This window comes from Aplidium turbinatum, chromosome 7 (assembly GCF_918807975.1).
Source record: "Aplidium turbinatum chromosome 7, kaAplTurb1.1, whole genome shotgun sequence".
NCBI lineage: Eukaryota > Metazoa > Chordata > Ascidiacea > Aplousobranchia > Polyclinidae > Aplidium > Aplidium turbinatum.
The window spans coordinates 7,450,824-7,476,620 of record NC_137478.1 but is presented as its reverse complement, the minus strand read 5'-3'; the positions used below and the strand labels follow the sequence as shown (position 1 = coordinate 7,476,620).

Sequence of the window (25,797 nt, the reverse complement as noted above, 5' to 3'; positions counted from 1 at the left end):
CTTCGGCTATTTGTGCTAAGTAAAGTGAAAATAAAACCGCCCTTTTTATCTGCGATCGGAACAGTTTGCTACTAGGCTGCTGCCCCAGAATATGTGCTTTCTGGTAACTTAGACTATAGCACATTCGGAGTACCGGTAGCCTACTGTGTCAAAGTTTATTTATCAAGTTGTTGCTTAGCGTCTGAGAAACTGGGTAGGCTACCCGTACTGGAGGTATTTCACTTGGTGTTTTGGGAGAACATGTAGGCTACATTGTACAAACCTGTTTCACATAGAAGACACAACATACAGTATATCCGAATCACGCAATAAAATGAATAAATTTGCAAGTAATTATAAAATACACACGTTAACATTTATTAAACTCAAAATGGTGCAAGCTTGGGCAATTAGGCGCATAGGCCGAACTTGTTATGCTTGCCTTTTTGATTCTAGCCTATGCTAGATGGTTGGTTTGTTTTTGAATCTTTATCCTCGGACTGGCAAAGCCTTGATGGGTTATTCCTGGTAGTTTCGCATAGGCTAGGGACATTACCTAGCATAGGCCTACTTGTAGAAGCTTTTGAGGCAAGGCCGGTTACTAACATTGACAGTGAAATTTCCGATTGTTGAAGTCTTGTTGCCGGGGAATTATTCCACCATTAGGTGCCGCTGAATGGAGAGCAGTCCTTACTCCTTAGAATGCGTTACTGAAGTTGCTGATCTTGAAGCTTCTTCGTTCACGAAATCATGCGCTAACCAACTGAGCTATCGGGGCGGACAGATCAACTAATGTTACGTTTAATTTGCTGATGCTCGGAATTTATTTAAAAAATAAAGTAGCCATGTAAATATAATTTGGCTTTGGTAAGGCCTTCAACTGCAACAGTGTTACTCCGACCTTTACGACAAGTGGTACTGCCTGCATTGAGAAGTGCACTAGCTCAGGAGGATGAGTTCCTCTCGTTGGACACCGGGCTGAGGGTTTATCCTTTTACCAGAGCCACTATTTCTGCTTTTACCGCCCCGGGTGATCTGTAAGTTGCGGTCTCTGGTTGTTGCCATTCGCTTCACAAACGCGAATTACCGGGACTCACCACGAGGAGGTTGGCAACGTGAGTCCCTGCTTGATAGGGTAACAACTAGAACATCACACAACTCAGGCAAAAGAGAGAAAAACAAAACTAATGGGGAACAGTGATGGTTTGCGAAAATGAGAGAAATGAAAGTCGTTACTTTTAGCACAAAAAACTCGAGAGTGCGATGTTTTAACTATTTCCCAATTAGTTTTCTTTTTTCAATGTTCTCTTTCGCCTTAGTTGTGTGATGTTCTAGTCGTTACCGCTTGATAGCCTACAAAACGATGAACAATAAAATTTTTGTTTGCAACCTTTTTTCAAAATATTTTTTTCTTGTTTTGTGTATTGCGCTCTTAAACTTTGCCTGAAAATGAAAGTGTTTGTTTTTGCCAGTTTTTGAAAAATCCGCCGTTTCAATTTCAATCGCAACTTAAGTGAAATTAAATTTGAAAAAATGACAAAAACTTTAAAAATCTGGCAACACTCTGCCTGCTGCCTGCATTGATCTTCTGGAATACACACTACACAGGCTTTATGTTTTGTCTGCAGATATGCTCTATTGCCCTAAATCCCTTCCAGAGAAGAAAAAACTGAATTTTCATGCACTGCACTTGCGTTTCTTTGGATGCAGAAAATCAACAAACTACTTTTACAGCTGTTATATACCGTAGCCTATTGCACTCTCATCCTTGTCTCGGAATATTTCTAGTTCAGTGGGTTTACTTCTGTTAAGCTGAGATATTAGTTGTAACATAGCAGAGTACAGCAAAAATCCAAACCACGTTAACACCTTAGTCATTATTCATGAGTAATCGAAAAAGTTTAAAATCTTTATCTGAAAGATTTTACTTGAAATCACAAAAAGAATTTGCAAATGTGTACACACAGTTCTCCACAAATTTGGTAAAAGATATATCACAGTAGGTTTTATGCAATTAGATAAGAAGTTTACTAGACTTTGTTTTTGTGTGTTACCGTAGCTTACTTATGTTTTAATTGGTCTAGTTAGCAAATGTTGCAAAATATTAAGATTCAAGATACCGGTAGCCTATATTTGGAAGTATTACGACTCGGAATGTAGTTCAAATTATTTTTATTTTTAACAACTTGTTCAAAACTTTTGTTGCTTAAAAAACAACATTTTTTATGTATTCAAATTGTTAAATCCAGTAGACTTCAGAATTTTTTAACGATATGGTTGTACTTTGAAAATAAGTCCATATGTAGGCTAGGCCTATAGCCTAGTTATTTAGAAAAAAAAAAAAACTTATGATGGTAAAAAAATTGTTTAAATGGAATTTACTATTACAGCTATCTCTCTGAGAAAGAATATAGCAATGAGACGAGTAACACTTTTAAGCTTCTTGAAACAGCTTTAAAATCTACTCAAGATGATGTGGAGATAACAGGTGATTTTTAACATGCTTGTGTTATTTCTGCGTACATGGAGAGAGTGTGCATGTTGACAGCTAGTGATAGTCATATACTGTATTATAATTTTTTTGTAAAAAAGAATAATTTAAAAGAAATCGATCAATAAATATTGAAATTGGTTGTAAAACTGAAAACTAAACTCATGAGTGGGTAATGGGTATTGATTTGTATTGTAGAACCAGCATTTCCTGTGATGGTACAGACAAACATAATTCGGAATATGGTGAGAACAACTTCAGAAAACCACGATGCATCATCTTTGGAGAAAGTATTGAAAAAGTTACTGCTTGATGGCAACTGTTTTGATATTGTATTAAAGGTATACTATGCTATAATTACGTTAGAAGTGTACACTGGGGATGGCCACACGGGGTTCTATATACTCACGCAATCATCCCAGTGCATGTACTGCATTGATGAAACTTTTATGCAGAAACAGTGTGCCACTGCTTAGTGCTTATATGTTGGGGTGGCAGCTGACTTTGATGACCTTTTGGTCTTTTGCTGCCATCCTTGCTTTGTGAATTATTTTTGTTTATTGTGTTGTGTATATTTTTGTTTATTTGCCAGCAGAAAAAATAAATAAACTGAACTGTTTGCAGTTATATTATACTGTATGTGATGTTTTGATGGAGCATCATGTAGAAATACTAAAACAATGTATGCTGTATCATAAATATTAAGACTGCCGGTATGTGAAAACTTTTTTTTTTCATAAAATGACAAAATAAGAGTTTATGCCTAGAACTTGTGTTGAAGAAACACTTATATATACAATGGAAGTACTGTAACTTGTTAGTCTTGTGGTATAGCGGTGGTTAAAGGGGACCTGAAATGAAAAATTAAAATTTTTTTGGTGATTCTTTAGTGTTTAAGTATTAAATTTTTCAAAAAATTTTTTTGATATGCCTTTTTGTTTGGGAGATATAACTAAATGAAAATCGGCCACCTGATGGCGCTATGTGTCTTGTGACGTCATCGGCTGGCAACCAAGTAAACAGCTTCATGCATTTGCCTTAGAAACGTCGCATGGGTCATTGTATATTGAGCATAAACAAGATGTCTGAAACAAGACAAGGATTTCTCTTTGAACCAAAAAGATGGCGACTTGACAGCAAAGAACATCATTCTGATTCGTGCTCTGACAACACCAGTTCAGACAGCAGTCGGATGGAAAATTTGCATTGAAAAAAATGCAGGAAAATAATTTGCTTGAACCAAGTGGTTTATATCAACTTAAAGTAGCCTATGTATTCAGAGTTGCCTAATATGCCTTTGCCTACCCTGCCACTGTTTTACTGTCCTACTGACCTGTTTCAAAGTCTTGTTGTTTTCTCGCTTTGCTATTCGATCCAAACGCCCGATCGTACTCACAGACCTGTACCTAGGTCGATCGAGTTTTGTGGGTACTGTACTGTATTGACAGTGGCTTTCACATATCTTGAAAAATCAAAGACAGAAGAAACAGCTTCAGGGATGAGCAGGTGTTTGGACTTGGTGCCTTGTAGCTCTGCCTGTAGATCGCGTTGGTAATCGCTGGCCAGAAAATGATTGGTGCACACACGGCAGTGCTTGTTTACAGGTGGGTTTTTGAGTTTCATCGCTGAGATCCATTTCTTCAGCTTGTCGTCATTATTCAGAGGTAAACGATGAAAGATTTGACGATTTCCCGGTTAGTGCAACCGGGAGCCATACAAGTAGCCACCATTTTAAGGGTGTAAAAACTCCCTTAGCACATAATTGTTCGCTGTTTCGGTAGCCTACGCGATTTGTTCCTTGTGTTTGTACGCAAAACAATAGACCTTGGATGCCGCTTTGCCAGCCAATGACGTCATCAAAAATTTTGACCAATCAGAATCATTCAATTCAAAAAAGGTTTTTTTAGGTTTTTTAATTAATGGTAACACAAAAAATAAAAAAATTGTTGAAAAACGTTTTATTTCAGAAAGATCTACAAATACAAAAGCTATGTATTTTCGTTGCAGTGCACCTTTAAAGGTGGATGGCTTTTGGTATTAAATTGACCAATAGCCTTCAAACAAACTTTAAGCACTCTTGAAATGAAATTGTTTATTCAGCAAAGCTGTGTTATGGATGCTTTTTATGTTGGCTGTGTGGCAATAGCGTTGCCAGATAAGGAATTCTGTCCTAATTTGAGAAAAGTTTAAAGCTGTTGAAAACAAAAACTTGTCGTTTGGAAATTTTTTTTAGTCCTGGGCAAAGATCAAAACCTTATTCCTAACCCTTACCTTAACCCTTCCTAACTTTAATCCTAACTCTGGCAACACCTGGTTGTAACCATGGCAACAAGTGTGTAAAAATAGCCACTTTTTTATGTTTGACAGGATATTTCATTATAAACATTATTCAGGTTGAAAACGAGCTGTTTCTCTCGCACAAAGATGTCCTGTGCGCCAGATCCTGTTATTTTAAAGCCATGTTACAGACGAATAGCTTATGGTCAGAAGCGAACAATGATTCAATAACACTCAGTATGAAAGTGTTGTTATCTCATATGAATTTTGTTTTTATTTAAAGATTTTCTATGCAAAGTTTAAACATGTTTGTCATGTGTGATTTACTGATTTACCTGTTGCAAATGAAGTTTTGAAGAAAAGCAGTTATAGTTATAGAACACCATGTATCAAGGGATATTGTCCAATTGATAATGATTGTGTTCAACAATTAGTTTGTCAAAGAAGCTTTTGCACAGAGCCGTGCTTTGCCCATTAAACTACACAGACTTAAAACAAACTCAAAATTGTAGATATTGTGACTTGAATGTACTCTTTGTAATTAGTTTTTCAATTGATTTAGGAAAGTACTTTTCTTTTAATTATGCTTATTTTCCGTAACCTATTCAACGAGTCACTTTTTATTATCTAGGTAGCAGTCAAACTGCACATATTTTGCACCCGTATTTCTAAGCACTACATCTTCCTCTTTTTCTTCGAAGAAGAAGAAAACACTCCACGAGTGTGATCGGTCTGCTACTATTTGGGGAATCCAATTAGCAGAAATCCCAATTTGGAGACAGCTTTTTTCAGAGATTTCTTAAATCCCACAGTGGCATCTGTTTATTCAAAGGAATTAGCTTATCATAGAGGTTAATCAAATAAAGTCTCAACGAAAAAAAAAAGTCAAATAGCGTATGATGATCAATTGATCATGGTCAACTAAGTTAAAATACGTCATATTTTACTTGAAAAAGTAATAAATCAGCTTTATTAACCTGTAGGCCAAGCAATTTTTTTTTGTCAGGTGTATGAAATTGCCCCTCTCCTTAGCCTTACTAGCATGATCCACCACTGTGACATCAACGATTATAGGTTAGGTTTGTTGCTTAACCTATAATTGAAATAATAATTGTTGCCAGGGATGGAGGAACCACGTGGGCCTGGGCCCACCTACTTTATTTTCTGGGTGAGCCTAGCCCACCCACTTTTGAAACCCAATTTTTTTAAAAAGGTAGCAAAAACGGCAAATCAGAGAGGGAGTTCCAAAAAAAGGTCTTCACTCATTTGATACACAGTAGTTTGATTATCTTTGATAGCTCAATGATGAAATCCAATCTTCAAACTTTTCTGTTGAGTCCATTATTGATGTGCAGCACGTGTGGGTGTGGTTGCGTGTGACTGGTGGAGCAACCTATCAATCAGTATAATTATTCTCTATGCTCTCTATGGTCAGAACAGTGATATCATTACATATGCACGTACTGTATAATGCTGCATATTATTACTTCCAGGTGGTGTTATAACTGTGTGTGTGCATAGGCGTCGATTTTTTCTTAGAAGAGAGGAATTGAGTGACCTAAAGGTAGAGTGGCCCAAGTCAACTTGGACCGAAAATGAGTTTTTGCTTCCATAGGAACAACAAAAGATGCGAAATTTTTTTGGGAAAATTGTGAAATTCTATCGTTAGAAAAAAATATGACCCATGTAAACTTGGTTCATGACTGAAAAAAATTACAAATCCAACAGTGGCCCAAGTCTACTTGGTCTGTATTTGTTTTCAAAATTAACTAATATTACAGTGGACCACATTTACTTGGCTTGCAATACGTGAAGAAAATTACAAAAGCAATAACAGCTCAACATCTGTAATAACATTATACTTTTCAACAACTTAGTAAATTGAGTTGGCATGGTAACAATGACACTTGTCGGAAACTCAGCGTTGCAGTACTGTTCCACAATAAGTCAATGGGGATTTGTCTCTGCATTGTTGTGTCATAATGCATACGAATGAGCAAGTGTGTTCGCGGCGCTGAAATTCCACGTGCAATTGCAAAGAACAAACGCTAGGAATACTAAGGGTCATTGCGCACCAAAATTATGCTGTTATACAGTATTACAGGCATACTGTAGACACTAGACAGTAGACAGTGTCTGCTAATTAGAACCTAAGCATAGTTGTACTGTATATGGAGGAAAGGGAAAGATCTCAACTGCTGAGTGTTATTAAAGACCACATACTCTTGAAGATGATACAGTCATTGATGATGTGGTCTGCGGTCTGTTCCTCGGCACCACATTCACAGCAGGGGGAAGAAGCCATTCCCCATGAGTGCATGGTTGAGCGGAAAATCCTGACGCCCGTACGAAGACAGTTGAGGCACACCCATGCCTGTCTTTGTAGTGTCAGGCCAATGGGGCGTGTGTCGGCGTCGGAAATGAACGAATGGATTCTGGTAGCACTTAACTTCCATTGAGAGTTCCATTTGTGGTCCGCCCAAGTAGCCGCAGAGATGCCTTGTTCATCAGCTTCGTTGATCAGAAGTTGAGCGGCTGGCACAAATGGGTGTCTTGATTTCAGTTGATGGTGATTTCAGTCGAGGGGTGCTCGTTTGGGAGAGCAGAGATATTGTGGTGGAGAAGATGGTTAGACTCCAGTGCCTGTCGACCGAGAGACAAAATGGCTTCTTCACGACGAAGCTCAGCCGGTTGGATGCCAGCGACAATGGGGAGATTGTCCAATGGTGTGGGACACAGGCATCCGGTCACTGCGCAGAGCGCTGTTTATGGCAGTGAGCACTGCGGCACCTAACAGGTGCACAATACTCTGCTAAAGAGTAGACAAGGGCTAAGGCTGCTATACGCAAAGTGTCAGCCCTCGCCCCCTTCATTCAGCTTAAATCTGAAATGTGTGTTTATATTTTTTAACAGAATTTTAAGCGCTGCAGTGCAGACTTCTAAACCATTGCATCCTACTGTGACAAATGCTACAAAACACTCTTAATGGAGCTGGAGCCGCTGTTTAAAAGTTTATAGCTCCGGAGCTGGAGCTAGTAAATGAATGCTTGATAGCTCTGGAGCCGGAGCCTATGCTTTTTTGCAGTGGCTCCCCAGCCCTGATCATACGAACCATATGTCGGTCAGGAAGCAGGCAAAGCAGCTTGTAAGTAAGGCCGCGATGCCATACGGTGTCATAGGCAGCTGTGAAATCTAGAAAGATAGCACCGGCCTTCTTTTTTGCCTCAAAGCAGTCCTCGATGTCTTGTGTCAAGTTTGTAACCTGATCTACTGTGGATTTTCCGCGCCGAAATCCAGCTTGCTCTTTTGGAAGGAGCGGGTTGATGAATGCGTTGACGCGGGCATAGATCAGCCAGACTTTTTGAAAGGAACACAGAGGAGGGATATCGGACGATAACTTCTTGGGTCCTCTGGTGGCTTGTAAGGCTTAAGGATCGCAACTACTCAAGCTCTTCCCCAGATATTTGGGATTGTGAGGTGGTGTGCTAAGAAAGCTTTCGCACAATGAGAATCTGGAACAAGTATTTGGAAGGTGATTCGGGAATGTAACCAGAGACGTATTTATAGTGGTTCTGTGGTAGAACTTCTGATGATCCGTATAGGTGAAACAGGCTGTTAAGGATTCAGATAGTAATAACTATACTTGATTTACTTGTTGTATATGTGATTTTGCAATGAAAGTTACAGCATTTTATTTCGGTACACGACACCAGGGCGAAACCCTCTTGGGCGACGACCAAAGTGAGCGACGGTAGCGAAAGTTTAGCCGTTCGGAACGGTGGTGACCTATATAATTTATCTAGTTGCTTTGCGGCGTCATGGTTTATCGTGAAGCTTAAGAGAAACCCTTCAGAAAAGAGCCAAACGAAAACCTCCCAAGAGGAATGGCCAAAAAGTGGTTGACGTCAGTTATGAACGCTCCCTAACCATTATCGAAACTTGTCAGTCGCAATACCGATGCTGATGGTGCATTCTGTTGAAACATTTTTCGGTATAAGCGACAGGCAGCAGAATCATCCGAAAACCACTGCAAAGTTCCGATTCCGTGTGACTTCAAGTCTTAAAATGTAATGAACGTGGGCACTTAAAATAACATCATTTACTGCATTAATAGCTACTGATTTTGCGTGTGGCTAATACAAGCTGTGTCCTCTGCTACTGAACGTAAACTGATATTTTTTAATCCGAATGCTCTTAACCAGGGGTGTACGCACCACTGAAGGGTGCGAGACCTATGCCTAGGCTGTGCGGGGATGCTGAATTATTAAGGTATGTTATAATACGACGTAAGAAACAAAGTTGTTTTACCAAGTTTCAACAAAAATTTCGAACTGTAGCGACTATTACTTTTCAGCCAATCCTAGAAGGGGGTGCGAGAACTGGTTGGTAATTTCAAGGTTGTGCCAACAAGGCAAAAAGTTAAGAACCGCTGCTCTAGACGCCGCGTAGGCGCATCAGCAGTTTACAGAACACATTGTGACTGACAGTCATTACATTTTAAGACTTGAAGTCACACGGAATCAGAACTTCGCAGTGGTTTCCGAATGATTCTGCTGCCTGTCGCTTATACCGAAAAATGTTTCAACAGAATGCACCATCAGCATCAGTATTGCGACTGACAAGTTTCGATAACGGTTAGGGAGCGTTCATAACTGACGTCAACCACTTTTTAAACCGTGACGCCGCAAAGCAACTAGATAAATTATATAGGTCACCACCAAACGGCTAAACTTTCGCTACCGTCGCCCAAGAGGGTTTCGCCCAGATGTCATGTACTGTTTTATTTAATGGTCTGTGGTTGCTTATCATTGAGTTTTGATGATGTCATGAGTTAGATCAGAATGCTGAACTTTGAAGTAAAAACGTTTCAACGGAAATTTTTGGTACCAGTTGCCTGCCAAACGATTCATTATATTAAGCGTAAGTCAGATTTATCCTGCCCCAATCCAAAAATATGCGTTGCAATTATCCACTGGATAAAATTTCATTCAAACATGCATTTATTATTTTTTTTTATTCGAATTTTTTTAGATGGGCCAGTTTACTGTTGGGAAATTATGAATTTTTGCAAAACCAAGTAAACTTGGGTCACTTTTTTCGCTAAAAATGCAAACAGTAGAGTGACCCAAGTATAAAAAAAGCTACTAAAAAAAAAACGTGACGTCATATGACCACAGAATTTTCCGAAAAAATTTTTGTGGTCGTATGAATTATTCCCTGTACTTCACTGGATAAATTCAACTTCACCTTCATAGTAAAAAAAGTGCCCAACTTTGAAGTCGATTTAGAGTCATTTTTTTATAAGACAAGAAATTTTATGAGGATTTTGTAATGCCACCTCTCAGATTTTTATGATTTCCACATATGTAAAAGACAATGTATATGGGAGCTGAATAAAAAAAAAATTATCAAAATCCGAGTTGTATTTCTCGAGATGTCACTCATTAAAAATTTGTGTTTTTTAATTGTCACGCATGAGCGATTTCATTGTTTTTTCTTATTTCTTAAGATCTAGTAGTAGGAGAACAGTGAAAATTGGTGATCTACCATTTTAGGAGTCAAGGAATTCAAAAATGTTGTCTCTGAAATGATTGCAACAAAGAAAATATCGAAAAGTTTGAATTTAAATTTTTTTAAGTAGGCTACCACCAGAGGGCGCCCTAAGAATGGTGACTAGTAAAATCATAACTTTTTTTTGTAAGTTATTCTTTATTGATGTGCTATTCCAGTAAACATAAGGAAAACTAGGCCCCAGCTTGTTTTCAGGTGCCCCAAGCCTGTTGAGTTCAGGGTATATTTTGAACTCAATTCTAAAGTGCAGCCTACTGATACATGGAAATATATGCCTTTGTTTTGTGTGCTGACAACATATTTGCAAGTTAAACCATTTTCAATTTTCAGCTATGAGTATAGATAAGCAAAAGGTCAACAATTAAAGTTATTTGCATGAACAGCTAAAGCATTTAAATATACTAGTAATGCACATCTTTAACCTACTTTGAGTTGAGTCTCACTCAGCCCAGTTAACAATGTAGTCAAGTCAATAAGCTGTTAGATTGTAACTTGGTAATTAGAAAGACTTCTAAGATAGACTGTATCTACCTGACTTGCTTGGCATTAACATTATGCTTCAAACAGAGAATGCACCTTTGGGAAACAATGATCATTATGAGATAAGAAGAGCTGCAGAACTTGAATAGCAGATAATAAAGAGCTCATTCTAGAAAATGCTTTAAAAATGATTAATGATTGTCGATGTCTGTTTGGATTCCAGCAAAAAAGAAGTTATTGTTAAACTGAGAGAGGTTGAGAAGATAAAGAGTGTACACTAACTAAGCAATTATTAATGAAAAATATATTTGCAATATTAATTTAAGATTACAGTTAAAATGTTAAGATCAAATGACAAGTGCTATTTTTGAAATATTTGGAAAGAATGGTGCAATGTGGAAGATAAGATAGATGAGGTAGAAAATGAAGTGAAGCTAAAGGAGTTGTCAGAAGAAGATCAGGAGCTACTATGGTGGAGGTCTGGTGTGGACAGAGCTGATGATGCTGTGATTTGTGCACATCATGAAATGCGGCAATTAAAAAAAAATTCTCTGATAAATTAAAAAAAATGCTGCAACATTTTTGAAATACATGAGGTTGATGCATCTTCAAAACCTCTTCCTCAGAGTAGACGCACAATTGGGCTTGAATTGGCAAAAAAACTGAGAAGTTTTGGAAACTTAAATGTTGTTCCAGGACAAAAGCTTTGCAGCCGCTGTTTCACCAAACCAGGAAACATGGCAATTGATTTTGATAGTAGCATTTTTGAAGGTGAGTCGAGTGCATCTCCAATCACAAAGGAACTTCAAAGTGCAGTTCTCAATGCAGAAAAGGAAGCATCTACAGCAAACTTAAATGACAGTTTCGCACTATTGAATGAATCTCCACTGGTGCCATTGCACAGCAAACCCAAGCACCAAAAACTAATAGTATGTTCCCAAAAAATTGCAAAAATGCAAGAGAAAGCTAACGTCACAATTTGCTGTAGTGTCTGGCTTGAATCCCAATGATCTAGAGACAGCAAACTCCCAAGACCTTGAACTAAGAGACAAAGTTAAAAAACTATATACATGACAGCATGGATTTAAACAGTCTCATAGCAAAATTAAAGATTAAATTTCACAACACAAAAAAGTTTTCTGACAAATTACAAATTCTGACCCTAATTCCTCAGTCTTGGTCTGCTGAAAAAGAATCAACTTATTTTGGTTGCTCCACGTACTCAATCTACAAAGCTAGAAATATTGAAAAAGAAGGAATTTTGGGTCGGCATGATCGAAAACAAAGAATTGGTACTCCAGCTGAGATACAACAAAAATTTTTGGATTTTTTTGAAACTGATGAAACATCTCGTATGTTGCCAGGCATGAAGGACAAAGTAAGCATACAAAAAAATGTTTATCATCAAAAATAGTTGTTACTAGGGTCAGGCTGGGAACTTTACAATATCTTTAGAGAGCAAAATCCAACACTGAAAATTAGTTTTTCCAAATTTTGGTCTTTAAAACCTAAATGGTGTGTTTCACCAGGAGCTTCTGGAACTCACAATGTATGTGTTTGTCGCATGCATCAAAACGCAGAGCTCTTGGCCTCAGCATGTGGTCTGCCAAGCAAAGAAATGATGAGTGTTCTTGTATGTGAAGTGACAAACAAAAATTGCATGAATCATCGCTGTCCAAGTTGTCCTGGTTTGGCTGCTTTGAAACGTAAATTATTTGATAATTTGACTACATATGATGAGACTGAGACCTTTTTGGTAGAACAATGGACTTCTACTGACCGATCAGATTTGAAAACAATGGTATATATTAAGGAGGAACTCATTGAAGATACTATTGCTGCAATCAACAAGCTGACAGCACATTCTTATATTGCAAAGTCACAAGCTAACTATTTGAAATGACAAAAATTGACATTGGAGCCACATGAAGCAATTGTTTTGACACACTTTGCAGAAAATTATGAATTTGTAGTTCAAAATGAAATCCAAAGTTATCACTGGTGCAAGGAACAATGCACAATTCACCCCATTGCAGTTTATACTCGTGACATTGATTCAACAATATTTCAAGTCAGAGAGCAATCCTTGTGTTTCATGTCTGATGATTTAACACCTGATACATCATTTGTGTACAACCTACAGAAACATCTTATTACACATTTGAAACTTCAACATCCTCAACTAACACATATTGAGTACTTCTCTGATGGCTGTGGTGGACAGTATAAAAACTTCAAAAACTTTCTGAACCTGACATACCATCACTCAGACTTTGGCATAAAAGCATCTTGGTCCTTCTTTGCCAGAAGTCACGGAAAGTCACCTTGTGACCGAATTGGGGGTAGTGTGAAGCGAAAGCTGACCAACGCTAGTCTTACTGCATCTCCATCCAACAAAATTTTATCTGCTGAAGCAGCATACAACCACTGCTCTCACACAATGCCTAAGATAACTTTTTGTCTCCTTCTTAAAGCGGATATTGAAGAAACACGCAGTCTACTACAAGATAGATATATCAAGGGACAAACTGTCAATGGGACAAGAAGCTTTCACCATTGGTCTTTCACAGATGTTTTACTGGCCAATGGCAATACCAGAGGATTCTTGTTGGGTTCCATTGGATAGCACTTTGCTGAAACTGCAAGTTCCAACAACAATCAATGGGAGGCAGTACAAACTCACTCAAGATGAAATGAATTACATGGCAGCAATTCGAATGTAAAGAGAAGTTATAAATGACTATCAACTGAGGTAAACATGTACTGATGAGGTTTTTGAAATTCATATAATAGAAAATAATTTCAAGTAAAAAATGAAGAACTTCAAAGGATTGGAAAAACTGAGCTTCAAAACAAGATGAAGTTTCGGCAAGCAGTTAGAAGAGAACACCGGTTAGACTGTCATGCTCCTAATCAAGAAAGTCAGGACAACACACTTATGTCTGATTTAGGCCTACAGCTCATGCTAATTTGTAACCTGAAATGTACTTTAGAAATACAGTAAGTGCATATTTGCATTTCGTAACTTATTAATTTGAATATAGTTGTTTTATAAGGTTGTTATCTGCTCAAGAAACTTTTTGCAGTAAAAATAAAGCTTGAACACAAACAAGAGGTCAATTTTACAAGCTACCTACATAAAAATGTTAATTGGAAATATGTATGTAATCAGACTGTGTAGTAGTGTTTGTCCTTATGTGTGTGTGAATCTTACATTATGGTCTATTATGTTTATCTGTAATTAGTGTTTTACCATTTTTTGCTGTGGTGATGCGGCACTGGATTTTTTTTTTTTTTTTTACTATCATTATTATTTCTGCATTATAGCACCTTAAAACAAGCTGGGGCCTTGTTTTCCTTATGTTTACTGGAATGGCACATCAACGAAGATTGATTTTCAAAAAAAAAAAATTGATTTTACTTGTCACCATTCCTGGGGCGCCTCCTGGTGGTAGCGTGCTTAAAAAAATTTAAAATCAAATTTTTTGATATTTTGTTTGTGTTAATCATTTCAAGGACAACATTTTTGAATTCCTTGACCCCGAAAATGGTAGAAAACCAATTTTCACTGTATTCCTACTACTAGATCTTGAGAAAAAAGAAAAATCAATGAAATCGCTCAGGCGTGACAATTAAAAATCATATATTTTTAATGTGCGACATCTTGAAAAGTACAACTCTGATTTTGATAATTTTTTTTTTGTTGTCCTCGTATATACATTCTATTTCACATATTCAAAAATTGTAAAAATCTGAGAGATGGCATTACACACAATTTCTTGTCTTATAAAAAAATTACTCTTTACTCAAAATGAAGATTTTCGACTTGGGCCACTCTACCTTTAGGTCACTCAATTCTGGGTGGGTGAGAGTTTTCAAACAGATTTCATTGAATATGTATGTTCGCAAATTCGCAATGGTTAGTCTTTCTCACGAAGACTGCGTGTAGCGTCGCTGCAGCAATTAAGCTTTCATAGGTTTGATGTTTACTTTCTTGCGCCTTGCGATCTTATGAGCGCTGCTACACTAAACCAACTTCTTTTATGTTTTCCTTTCGACCTAAAAAGCACGTGACTCGTGACCTTTTATCTTTAAAGTGGCGCCTTCGGATTTGCCGCAAAATGTTCGGACAGGTGACTACAGTAACAAATACCATCAGGGTTAAGATGCATCCACTGGAATTCGGAAAAAAAAGCTTTCTTTGCAACACACGACCTTCCCGAGCCAGAAGCTGATCCGGCAGCATGCTAACGTCAAATGGAGCAGGTAGAGATCCATGGCTCATGCTGTCTTCTACAACTACTGGTGCATTGCCTGAGACATTGACTTCACCACTGTCCATCCTTGAAGCACTGCTTTCTTCATCAATGTCATCTCTACGTTCATTCGCGCTGGACGTGGCTTCTCCAGCGTTATCTCGACGCCTTTTGGAAGCTGGTTTTAAGAATGCGTGAACGTATGTTTGACTTTGCTTCACGTTTAACTTTTCAATAATGAAATGACAACATCGCGCGGTGCCTCAATTTATACCCAGCAACAAGTTTGTGAGGAAAGATTTGTAAAAAGCGATTGTTGCAGTACGTCTTTAGTTTGTATCGGTTATTTTATTGTCATGTTCATTATGATGTCATATTCATATTCCCTTACGCTGACCCGGAACTGAAGTTTGATTGTGACGTAACGAAAGTGACACCATTCGGAGAAAAGATCAAAAGTGGCTTTCTCTCACCAGGAATTGCCAGCGTGTGGCAGTTGCCGTAGCAACAATAATGCAGTGAGTACCGCCTTTTTTCAACGCAGCGTTGTTGCGAAATTGCTTTGTTCTGTCGGATACCTAACGAGAGACATAGCGTAAAACAAGAAGTTGCGCTGCAGTTGGTTGGATAATTCAGCGTTTAACAAAAACGGAAATAATTGTAACGAACACTTCATAAGTGTCATGAAAACAGGGTGGGCGAAACATCTTTTGCCCACCCTCGTTTCACGGCAGGGTGGGCGCGGCCCACCCTATTTCGATGCCTATGTGTGTGTGTATTGTTGCCTTTTTATTTGTGTGTACATCGCCACATTTTGTACAGCGCGTCAGCGCTATAGAGCAATTCAACAATTTTGTAAATTTTTTGACCAAATCCTGCCCAAAAATGGAAAATTTTGCCTGTTGGCACGAAAGACAATTATGAAAATGCAATGTGTAAACCAGGGGTCGGCAACCTTTTTGTAACAGCTGGCCAAAGCCAAACTTTACATGGTCTTGGCGGACCGTAGCCTATTATACCAGTTTTAATAGATTCAGAGGCATGATTTCAAGGCGTTGACGTAGCTTAAGTTGGATTGAATTTGACTGCTGCGCCTCTGGGCCCACCTACGTTTAAAATGGTTCCTCCATCCCTGATTGTTGCTAGGTATCACCATAGCTTATACCCGCAAGATATCAGCTAATTTACATCTACCTAACAAACAATAACTCTCGTTGCATGGGTATGGGAAGGTAAACACAAAAAACGCCTACCTAAACGATCCTTATATACAAATTCTCTAAATAAACAGAAGCCGTTTGCGGATTTTCAAGAATCACGGAATCCGATTTCTCTGAATTGACTTTTCCGATTCGGATTCTTCGATACAGGCCATTTCGCTACATTAGCTAACATAATAATGAGATCTAATTTTTCATACCTAAAAATATCTAAATCTTATACGCAGATGGCATGTCGTCCAAATCTTTTGCTGTGTACCTTTGTCATCTCTATGGCATATTTGTTGATTGCTCTTGCACTGAGAAAGCTGAAATGATGAATCTCATGCAAACTGCTGATATGCTTGGTGCAGACGACATGAAAGCGGCACTTGTGTTGTTCATGCAAAGAGACAAATGCCATTTTTTTCATAAACCTTGTTCAGGTATGTACTAGGTATAGTCATTTAAGATTTTTCTAGGAAGTTTATTGATAGAAAGATAAAATCAAAAGGCACAAGCCTCTTCTAGCTTTGGATGCGTGGTATATTAACTGTGATTGTTTATCCCCACAACATTCTTAAAACTCTTTTAAAAGCTGTTGCACTACCGCAAGTAAGAATTCTGGTCGACTATGTTTTATAATATAGTTTCGGAAGAGAGTTTGCTTTCTTGTACCAAAGACAGGCAACATTACCACAGGGTTGAGCATTACAACAATATATTTTACATATTTACAAATAGTTTTGACAATCGAACGTTTTCGGCTTAACCTAAGCCCTCATCAGGAATCGAAAATATTTATAAAAGGCAATAAATTTCAACTTCTTGAAGGTAACATGATCACTGATCAGTACGGTATTTTTTTTGATTTGGTGGTAGTAGGTTATGTGGATTGGAAGGCGTAAAAGCAAATCTTAACTTTTTCTAAAAACCCTACTGGTCTGGATGGATGATCTTTCAGGTGCCGGGAAACTTCCTTACTATCCAGTCATGTAGATAAGCGGAGATTGTCCTTTGACTGGCTACCTGCTGTTGTTTACTTGCATCGAATGTTTATTTTATCTTACAGATTGCATTGAGGGTATACCAATGGTCTTTCAAATCAGTGAGCAGTTTTCTTTGGATAAATTGCAACGAAAATGTCTCAAATGGAACACCAATCATTTTAGTCGTTTATGGCCGACTAAACGGTTTTGCTACCTGTCCGGTACAATCCGAGAACGATGCTACACTGCTGTGATAGAGTCCATGGTAACTTGTTGCAACTGTTACTGATAAGTTATATTTTAGTGAATTTCTGAGCCAGCTGGTGATATTGCAAGCCTATTTTTTATATCACTTCAACTTTGCCAACTTTGAAATGATGTAATATGGCCACTTTTGCTGACTGTGGGACGGGTATGTGCAAGCATAATAAGTATCATTTTTTTGATATCTTGACGCAAGTTGAATTGAGCAAGTGTCGTACTCTGAGACTGTTAAACTTCAACAAGCACTCTGTACCCCGTGTGAGCAATCAGCATATATTACTTAAAAAAATGACGCTAAACTGAGTTTATTCCTCAGCGTTGAAGAAATGAGTTAAGTATAACTAGTAACAGTTTCGATGCTTCCAAAACTCTGCATCGAACGTTGGTCAGATGAGAACTATACGTGACTGCGGTTGGTATGTGCTTGATGATATTACATTGTTATGACGTACTCTGGGCTATTTTCGTATGTTTCAGAATGTTCACACTGTGACAAATATAACCTTGGAAGCAGATGAAGTGATTGGCCGCCTCACTGTCATTAAATGGGCGCTACCAGTCATTCAAATGGCGGCTCGTTTGCTGGATACTTCCAAAGATTTTATTTCTCAACATTTATTTGAACTTACCGAGACGACAAGAATATTTCCCTTGTTTCTGGTGGGCGACTTTGTTGAAGGTTATAGGGTCATTCTCTGCTTAATTTAGAATTTTTTCAAAAATGTTCACCCATGTTCTTGGATCTCTTCCAAACTGGTCTCATTGGAAAGATCTCATTGAAAAAATAAGATTGCAAAAATTTTGAGCGTTCCACCTCAAACAGTTGCCGAGATATCGTAAATCGAAGTTTATGCAGTGTCGCATAAAATTAGTCACGCTTGAGTGATTTTTGCTCGCTACTGCCTTCCCCTTATGCTAAAAAGACAGAAGAAAATTCTATTCCACCATTTTTGAGGGTGAGGAATTCAAAAATTTACATTAAAAAGATCCATGATCATGTTTTGGGGGTGAAAACAGCCATTTAAGTTTTTTATTTCAAAGAAAAATATGGCAACGCTGCAAAAAAGTAGAGGTCGCTGCTATACGCCAAAACATTGTTTAAGCATCCATCTACAGGTTTTTCATGATTTCAGTCTTGGTCAATGCAAAATGTTAATGTCACATGGTTTTGAATATTGACACCTTGGTTGTATCGCCATATGGCAGTTTCGCAGCTTGAGATCTTGTTAAGGTTTGTATATGGTGCAAACGTCTTTGAAATATGCTCACGAAACAAAACTAACTGAAGATATCAAACAACTTGTGAGGAAGTTTTACTTGGATGATCATAATTCATTTTCACGGATCATGGCAGGAAGAAAAGATTTTGTCAGCATACGTAAAAATGTTCATAAACGAAAACGCCTTTTATTGTGCAATATCGATGAACTGTATACTCTGTTTAAGGAAACCAACCCTGATGTCCACATTGGAAAATCAACATTTTACAAACTTCGACCAAAACAGTGCATAACTGTTTCTGCATCAGGATCCCATGCTGTTTGTGTATGTGCGATTCACCAGAATGCAAATTTGCTTGCTGAGGGCAGTGGGACAAATCTCGGTTACAAAGATTTCATCAGGATGATTGTCTGTGATGCTTCCAACAAAAACTGTATGCTTCATAGATGCCCAAACTGCCCTGGAATAGGAGCCATGGAAGAGTTTTTGTTAAATTTTTTTCGAAGAAAATGATGTTTCTGAAGTGTCGTTTCAGCAATGGACATCAACAGACAGGTGCACTATAGTCAACCAATCTGCTCCAACAGATGAATTCATCAAGCTGTTTTGTGACGCAATGAACACATTGAAACAACACTCCTTCATAGCCAAGACACAAAGCGCACACTTAAAAATGCTCAAAGAAGAACTGGAAGTGACCCATGCTATAGTTTTGCTAGACTTCGCGGAAAATTACAGTTTTGTTGTTCAGGACGAAGTCCAAGGATTTCACTGGAACAACCTCCAGTGTACACTGCACCCTGCAGTTATATATTACAGGAGCACAGAAACAAATAAAGTTGAACACAAGAGCATTTGTACTGTATCTGATGACACACAGCATGATGTCCCTTTTGTCTACGAAGTTCAACGTGAAGTTAGCCAGATAATCCAGAATGAAACTCCTCACATCCAAACAATCACTTACTTTTCAGACGGCTGTGCCCAACAGTATAAAAATTTCAAAAATTTTCTTAACCTTGGTGAGCACAAGAGAGATTTTGGAATCCACGCCAACTGGGTATTTTTCGCAATGAGTCATGGGAAGTCTCCCTGTGACGGCATTGGTGGGACCGTCAAACGACTAGTGAAGCGTGAAAGTCTGCAACGTACATTATCAGAACAGATTTTGGATCCTTCTTCATTCTTTCTGTATTGTAATGAAAAAATCAGTGGAATAAAGTTTCGATTCATCACAAAGGAAAAATTAGAAACAACAAGGATTTTCCTGAAAAGAAGGTTTGAAATGGGCAAAACAATTCGTGGAACCCGTTCTTATCATGCATATGATCCACTACCCAACAACAAAATCGGCTGCAAGTATGTCTGCTCTGATAGACAATATGCAGATTGCAGCCATACATGACTTTTCTGCTCAGCAATCATTTGAAAAAATAAACCCAATGGATTTCATCGCCTGCAACTACAACTTTCACTGGTGGATAGGCATGGTTCTCCAGACAGATGACGAAAACAAGGATGCAAAGGTAAAATTTATGAATCCAGCTGGTCCTTCACCATCATTTACCTGGCCTCAACACGATGATGTTTGTTACGTGCCATATGCTGATGTAATTTGTAAAATTGATGCTCCCACAACAAATACTGGACCACATATGAAGTCTGTGAAGGAAGCCTTAACAAAATACTATCAAAGATGTTTAACTGATTGTGTATCACCACCTGTTTGCCAAATCTGTTCTCTTTTGTGGCTTGGTGTCATACACTGTTTACTGGTGATTAGTTTGCCTTGAACTACGTTTTTGGCTTGTGCACTGCTGATATTTTGTTGTGCGCTACTGTTTTATTCCATGGCTTGGTTCATGCCCTGTTGCTGGTAGTTTGTCATGTGCTACTATTTTGTTCCGGGGCTTGGTTCATGCACTGTATGCTGATAGCTTTTCATCAGTGACTGTTTTATTCCATGGCTTGGTTCGTGTACTGTATGCTAATAGTTTTTTGTCAGTGACTTTTATTCCGTGGCTTGGTTCATGCACTGGTGTCAATGTTCAAAGCCATGTGACATCAACATTTGCATCGACCAAGAGTGAAATCATCAAAATCCTGTAGATGGATGCTAAAACAATGTTTTGGCGTATAGCAGCAACCTCTACTTTTTTGCAGCGTTGCCATATTTTTTTTTGAAATAAAAAACTTAAATGGCTGTTTTCACCCCCCAAACCATGCTCATAGACCTTTTTAATGTAAATTTTTGAATTCCTCACCCTCAAAAATGGTGAAATAGAATTTTCTTCTGTCTTTTTAGCATAAGGGGAAGGTAGTAGATTGCAAAAATCACTCAAGCGTGACTAATTTTATGCGACAATGCATAAACTTCGATTTACGATATCTCAGCAACCGTTTGAGCTAGAACGCTCAAATTTTTTGCAATCATATTTTTTCAATGAGATCTTTCCAATGAGACCAGTTTGGAAGAGATCCAAGAACATGGGTGAACTCATTCTAAATTAAGCAGAGAATGACCCTATATAGCTAAGTCTACATACTTTGATTTGAGAGGGTTTGAACCACTACCGCAGGTTCGGCCACCGAAGTTGAAGTGGTCTAAAGTTTCTGTTTGTGATTCTGGATTCAAATTATTTCATTCACAAAGTGGCGCTGATTGAAGATCTGTCCATGAAGTGCGCTGCGCAAGTACAGATCAAACCTGCTTGAATTTATCGTACTGTGTATTCATAGATGCTAGAAATGATATGCAAAAAACGAAATCTTTTGTTGCAGGGGATGGGCTGTCGAAGTAATCTGGTAGAAGATATAGCAGCGAAAACTTCAACCAACTTATCCCCGAGCAACGCATGCACACAACACCTCGCTGTTCGAAAGCTATTAGCTCATGCAGAGCAAGACCAATGGGGTCCGGTATGTAACAATAACATTGATGAACCAATCAACTTGGTGTCACACAACGCTAATTGTCCGACCTCTGCTCACGATTCTTGTCATCCAGGTGTTACGTAACACAGTCACAATAACTTTTATTTTTGTATACACGTATGAGGATTCAAGGAAGATGAATAATATGAAAACCATGAAAGAATCTTCTATAGATCTATAGCATGCGTTATTTTCACAAAGGATAAAAAAATGATGATGTCATTTTTGAATATTCTCTCTGCAATTACTCAGCTTCTTTCAACTTTATTTTTTTATTTTCAGTTGGTAACGAATTGCTTCAAATCGTTAGATCAGCGTGTTACTAACTTTCTCACTGCCAATTACTACGCCGTCATACATTCCGAACACTGGAGTCTTCTATCAACAGACTACAAGTCAACTCTACAAGCCGCCACACTATGCCAGGGAGATTTGAACCGCAAACCCCGTCACAAACCTGTCCTTTCGAGTTCTGTGGTAAGTAGTTGCCAATTACTTTTACTTTGTGTTGGTCCAATAGTGCGCTTTTAAGTCATTTGAAGATATATTTTACGTTGATTTAATGTATGTAGAGTGTAGACGTTGATATGGTGCATATAGACTAGCTATAATAGTAGAGGAATGCTGACATTGGCCTCATTTTATTGTGTCGGTTCTTGGTTTTATTTTGGCAACAATCTTGCCCCATTTTCCATTAACGGTGTGTCATCAGTCATCACATAAGTTGATTACAGAAACTACATTTAGGTCGACTGCATTTTTAATTTGTAACTGGTTTATATTTTGCTTGCAGCTATCACAGTGTAAATCTCAACCTACGAAATTAGCCAAAAAGAAGGAAAAAGTGAAATGGACAAAGTAAGTTAGCTTTCTTAGTTTCATTTGTTCAACTTGATTCACGATTGTAGAGGAGCCGAGTCTTTAAGCGGAAACATCAGAGTTTTCCGCAGAAACTTCAGTTTAAACCATAAACAGACATAACTCAGCAACAACACTACATTTAACATTATAAAAACAAAAAACAAAAAAGCGAACGTTTTCGGCTAGTCATATAGCCCTTTTCAAGCCTATAAGAAAATACATTATTAAAAGAAATGCTAAAGAATCATATAGTATCACAGCAAAAATATGGTCAAAGCTAAACATTTGAGAAACTGCCTCGCTCACACAAAATGATAACTGAAAATTAGTGTGAGCGAGGCAGTTTCTCAAATGTTTAGCTTTGACCATATTTTTGCTGTGATACTATATGATTCTTTAGCATTTCTTTTAATAATGTATTTTCTTATAGGCTTGAAAAGGGCTATATGACTAGCCGAAAACGTTCGCTTTTTTGTTTTTTGTTTTTATAATGTTAAATGTAGTGTTGTTGCTGAGTTATGTCTGTTTATGGTTTAAAAGAGTTACCTCTCTACCCAAATTGTATAACTTCAGTTTACTTGTTTTTATTTCTGACCATCACAGCAAAAACAATACACGTCAACATAGCAAAGGTCGAGAAAAAGTTAGAACTTCTCCATAACATTATCAATCTTGCATTTCGGCAGCCGACTCCGGACAGAATAAAATCGGCACACGAGTGTTAGGACACGGTTCGACCTCGTCAGCGTCGTGTCGTGTCTGACCACAATGTCAATCAGCGCTCGATGCAAGTGAATGTTTCCTTTTATGGGGAAACAAATAAGAATCTTCAGAATAGGAATTATTGTGAAACTACATTTCTGTTGTGAGTTAAGCGCATATCCTTGCTGGACTTGTGATCGCCAGTGACTTATGTTGAGCCAGTTGAAATCAAGCTTGGCATAGCCTCCATTGACATGGGGTTATGCTGAAGAGATGATTTCCTTGTTCCTATTGGAGGATGTTTAATGTTTGTAGTCTGTTGGACATGTGTTTATCTCTCCTTCAAACCTGTTGAGAGCAGTCTGAGAATGTGTCACGCCTGGCATCATCTCTAGTCATGGATGCAGCTATGCAGGCAGACACAAGTCTAGCTGCTGACTCCAACAGCCTTGTGGAGCTCTTCTGAGTGTTTTAAGGTTCATTTTGTAGTTACTAGTTAGTCTTTTTTACGTTTGGCATGGACTGGAGTGGTTACTGTTCATAAACCTTCTTAAGAGATTTGTAGTGATTGGGGAACTTGCATTGCTCATGGAATTTGCAGTAATTCGGCGAGCAACTGTTTGTTGTTTTCTTTGTCTTTTCAAATACATCAATTCTTCAAACAAATGAAGTCCACACTAAATCCTAGTCCAGATAGAAAGCGTTCGGGATAGAAGAACCTTTTTATTACAACTGTATTTATTTTGATTAATTTACAGATCTGCTGCTACATCAAATCCCCAAAAAAATATTCCCTCAAACTTGCCAAAGAAGTTAAATGAGGTGCCAAAGCAAATGAAATCCCCCAATGGTCCAGTATTGATTCCACCCAGTCCGACTGGTCTTGTGTCTCCAAGTGTGGAACGTGACAATAAAGAGGTGATTAGTCATGCACATTGTAATTTGTTTCATTTACACTTTCCTTTACGGAAAAATCCGTCATATTAAATTGATTCAACGTCTACAGATGTGGTTAAGCACGGCGAGGGTTAAGACATTAAACCAAAAAGGAAGTAAAGCAAGACGTACAATTGTACATGTATCTTAAAAGTCCTTATACGAGTTTCAAGGGTGAAAGGTGTAAATTTCTGAACTTCAATGAAATCAAATTTATTTGTGAGAGGCGGAAGTGTTATAAATTTGCAAAGGACTTTCCCATAATCTTGGTATTTATTGTTTGTGGACTTTTTTCAAAATTGTATAAAATACACGACCGTTTATTAATATCAATTCTAATCAATATCTTCTGTAGAAAGTTATGCCATAACTTTTTGGCGGTTTCGATTTTTTTGTTGTGAACGTTGTCTGTAAACTCTGCCAAGTAGGCTATAAAGCGATTCCAATTATCTCTTTCCTTCAGTTTTGGAAGAAAAGCTATTTTGGTTGGCCATGTAGTTCAGAATACCAGCAGCAGGTTACAGTGTATATAGCAGTGTACCAGCAGGTTACCTTTTGTCCAAATCATTTTGTTTCTGATGACGACTGACTTTGGGAAACGTATTCTGAACATTTGCGGTAATTTTACCAGTCTTAGGTGCTGGAGTGGATGTAACTTATATAGTAGCTTTTCTTTTCGTTGCAGACAACAAATAACCAATCAACTGATGGTCAATGCTCGTTGCTAATTGATTCTTAACATATTTCAGGACCACGTTTCATCCAATGAAAAAATTGATCTTGTCTTCAAGGGTATAATAATACGTCGATCACCTGCTATAACACGCGACTTGCTTTGCGCTCCAGCAATCACTATCCCCCCAACTGTGTTCAGACCTTACAGTCTTGAAGATCCAGTGTTAAACATTCCAATTCTTCGTTGATGTATATTGTGTTGTGAGCATGACGTTTGTGTGTTGTGGAAACAGTGGCGTACCAGAAAATCTTACGAAGATTTCATTTTTGCGCATTAAGTTGCTTTACATTTAAAGTGCGAGAGTGATTACCCACTAAAAGGTGCTTTACTTTTTTCAATGAAGTTTAACAGGTGTGGTAAGAAATCAGTTCATGAAATTGCTTGCATTGAAGTGCTTCTTTGTTGTGCTATGTTTTTCTGAGACCCCGAGATGGAGTCTGACATTTTTTGTGACGTTTTCTTCATTTATTGCAAATCAGTTGCAAGCACTGCGGCCTGGAAGTTGGATTGAAATCAGTAAAGAGCTTGTGGCTATTATTGAAGTTACAGGCGCAGATTGTACACACTTCAACTGGAAGTAAATCTTATCTGAGTTGCTAGTTTATAATTTAAGTAAACGCTTCTTAAACGTCACTAACAATTTTCTAAATGAGAAATATTCATATAACGTATTTTATTGGTTTTTTTACATTTAGTTTTTTCTGTCCTTTTTCTTGCATGCCTTGCGTGTTGCACTTCAATAAACTGTTGTGTTGACTTGCTTCGCTTGCTAATCCAGCATGTGGTCACTGTACACTACTATCACTATTACACAGTATTTATCACTATTACAAAGCGCATGCCAGAGCAGTGAAAAATGAAATCAATCAACTATGGAAGGTACCCAGTTCAAGCTGTTTCC

At 38.0% G+C, this 25,797-nt stretch overlaps 1 protein-coding gene across 1 annotated transcript; it reads left to right on the top strand.

The window, feature by feature from the left end:
* The first annotated feature begins 1,650 nt into the window (after positions 1–1,650).
* Positions 1,651–25,652, top strand: LOC145774381 (BTB/POZ domain-containing protein 8-like). Its single transcript, XM_082585619.1, has 12 exons — positions 1,651–1,978; positions 2,370–2,467; positions 2,669–2,811; positions 4,864–4,984; positions 16,502–16,699; positions 17,326–17,507; positions 17,984–18,166; positions 21,509–21,646; positions 21,944–22,138; positions 22,455–22,519; positions 23,983–24,142; positions 24,910–25,652. The coding sequence occupies exons 1-12, from the start codon at positions 1,863–1,865 to the stop codon at positions 25,081–25,083; spliced, it is 1,773 nt and encodes a 590-aa protein (XP_082441745.1). The 5' UTR covers positions 1,651–1,862; the 3' UTR covers positions 25,084–25,652.
* The last annotated feature ends 145 nt before the right edge of the window (positions 25,653–25,797 follow it).

Excerpts from the sequence above, each read along its gene's own strand:
- LOC145774381 (XM_082585619.1), top strand. The coding sequence starts at position 1,863 with ATGAGTAATCGAAAAAGTTTAAAATCTTTATCTGAAAGATTTTACTTG. Across the intron at positions 2,812-4,863 it reads GTTTTGATATTGTATTAAAG|GTTGAAAACGAGCTGTTTCT; the intron begins GTATACTATGCT and ends AACATTATTCAG. Across the intron at positions 24,143-24,909 it reads TGGAACGTGACAATAAAGAG|GACCACGTTTCATCCAATGA; the intron begins GTGATTAGTCAT and ends AACATATTTCAG.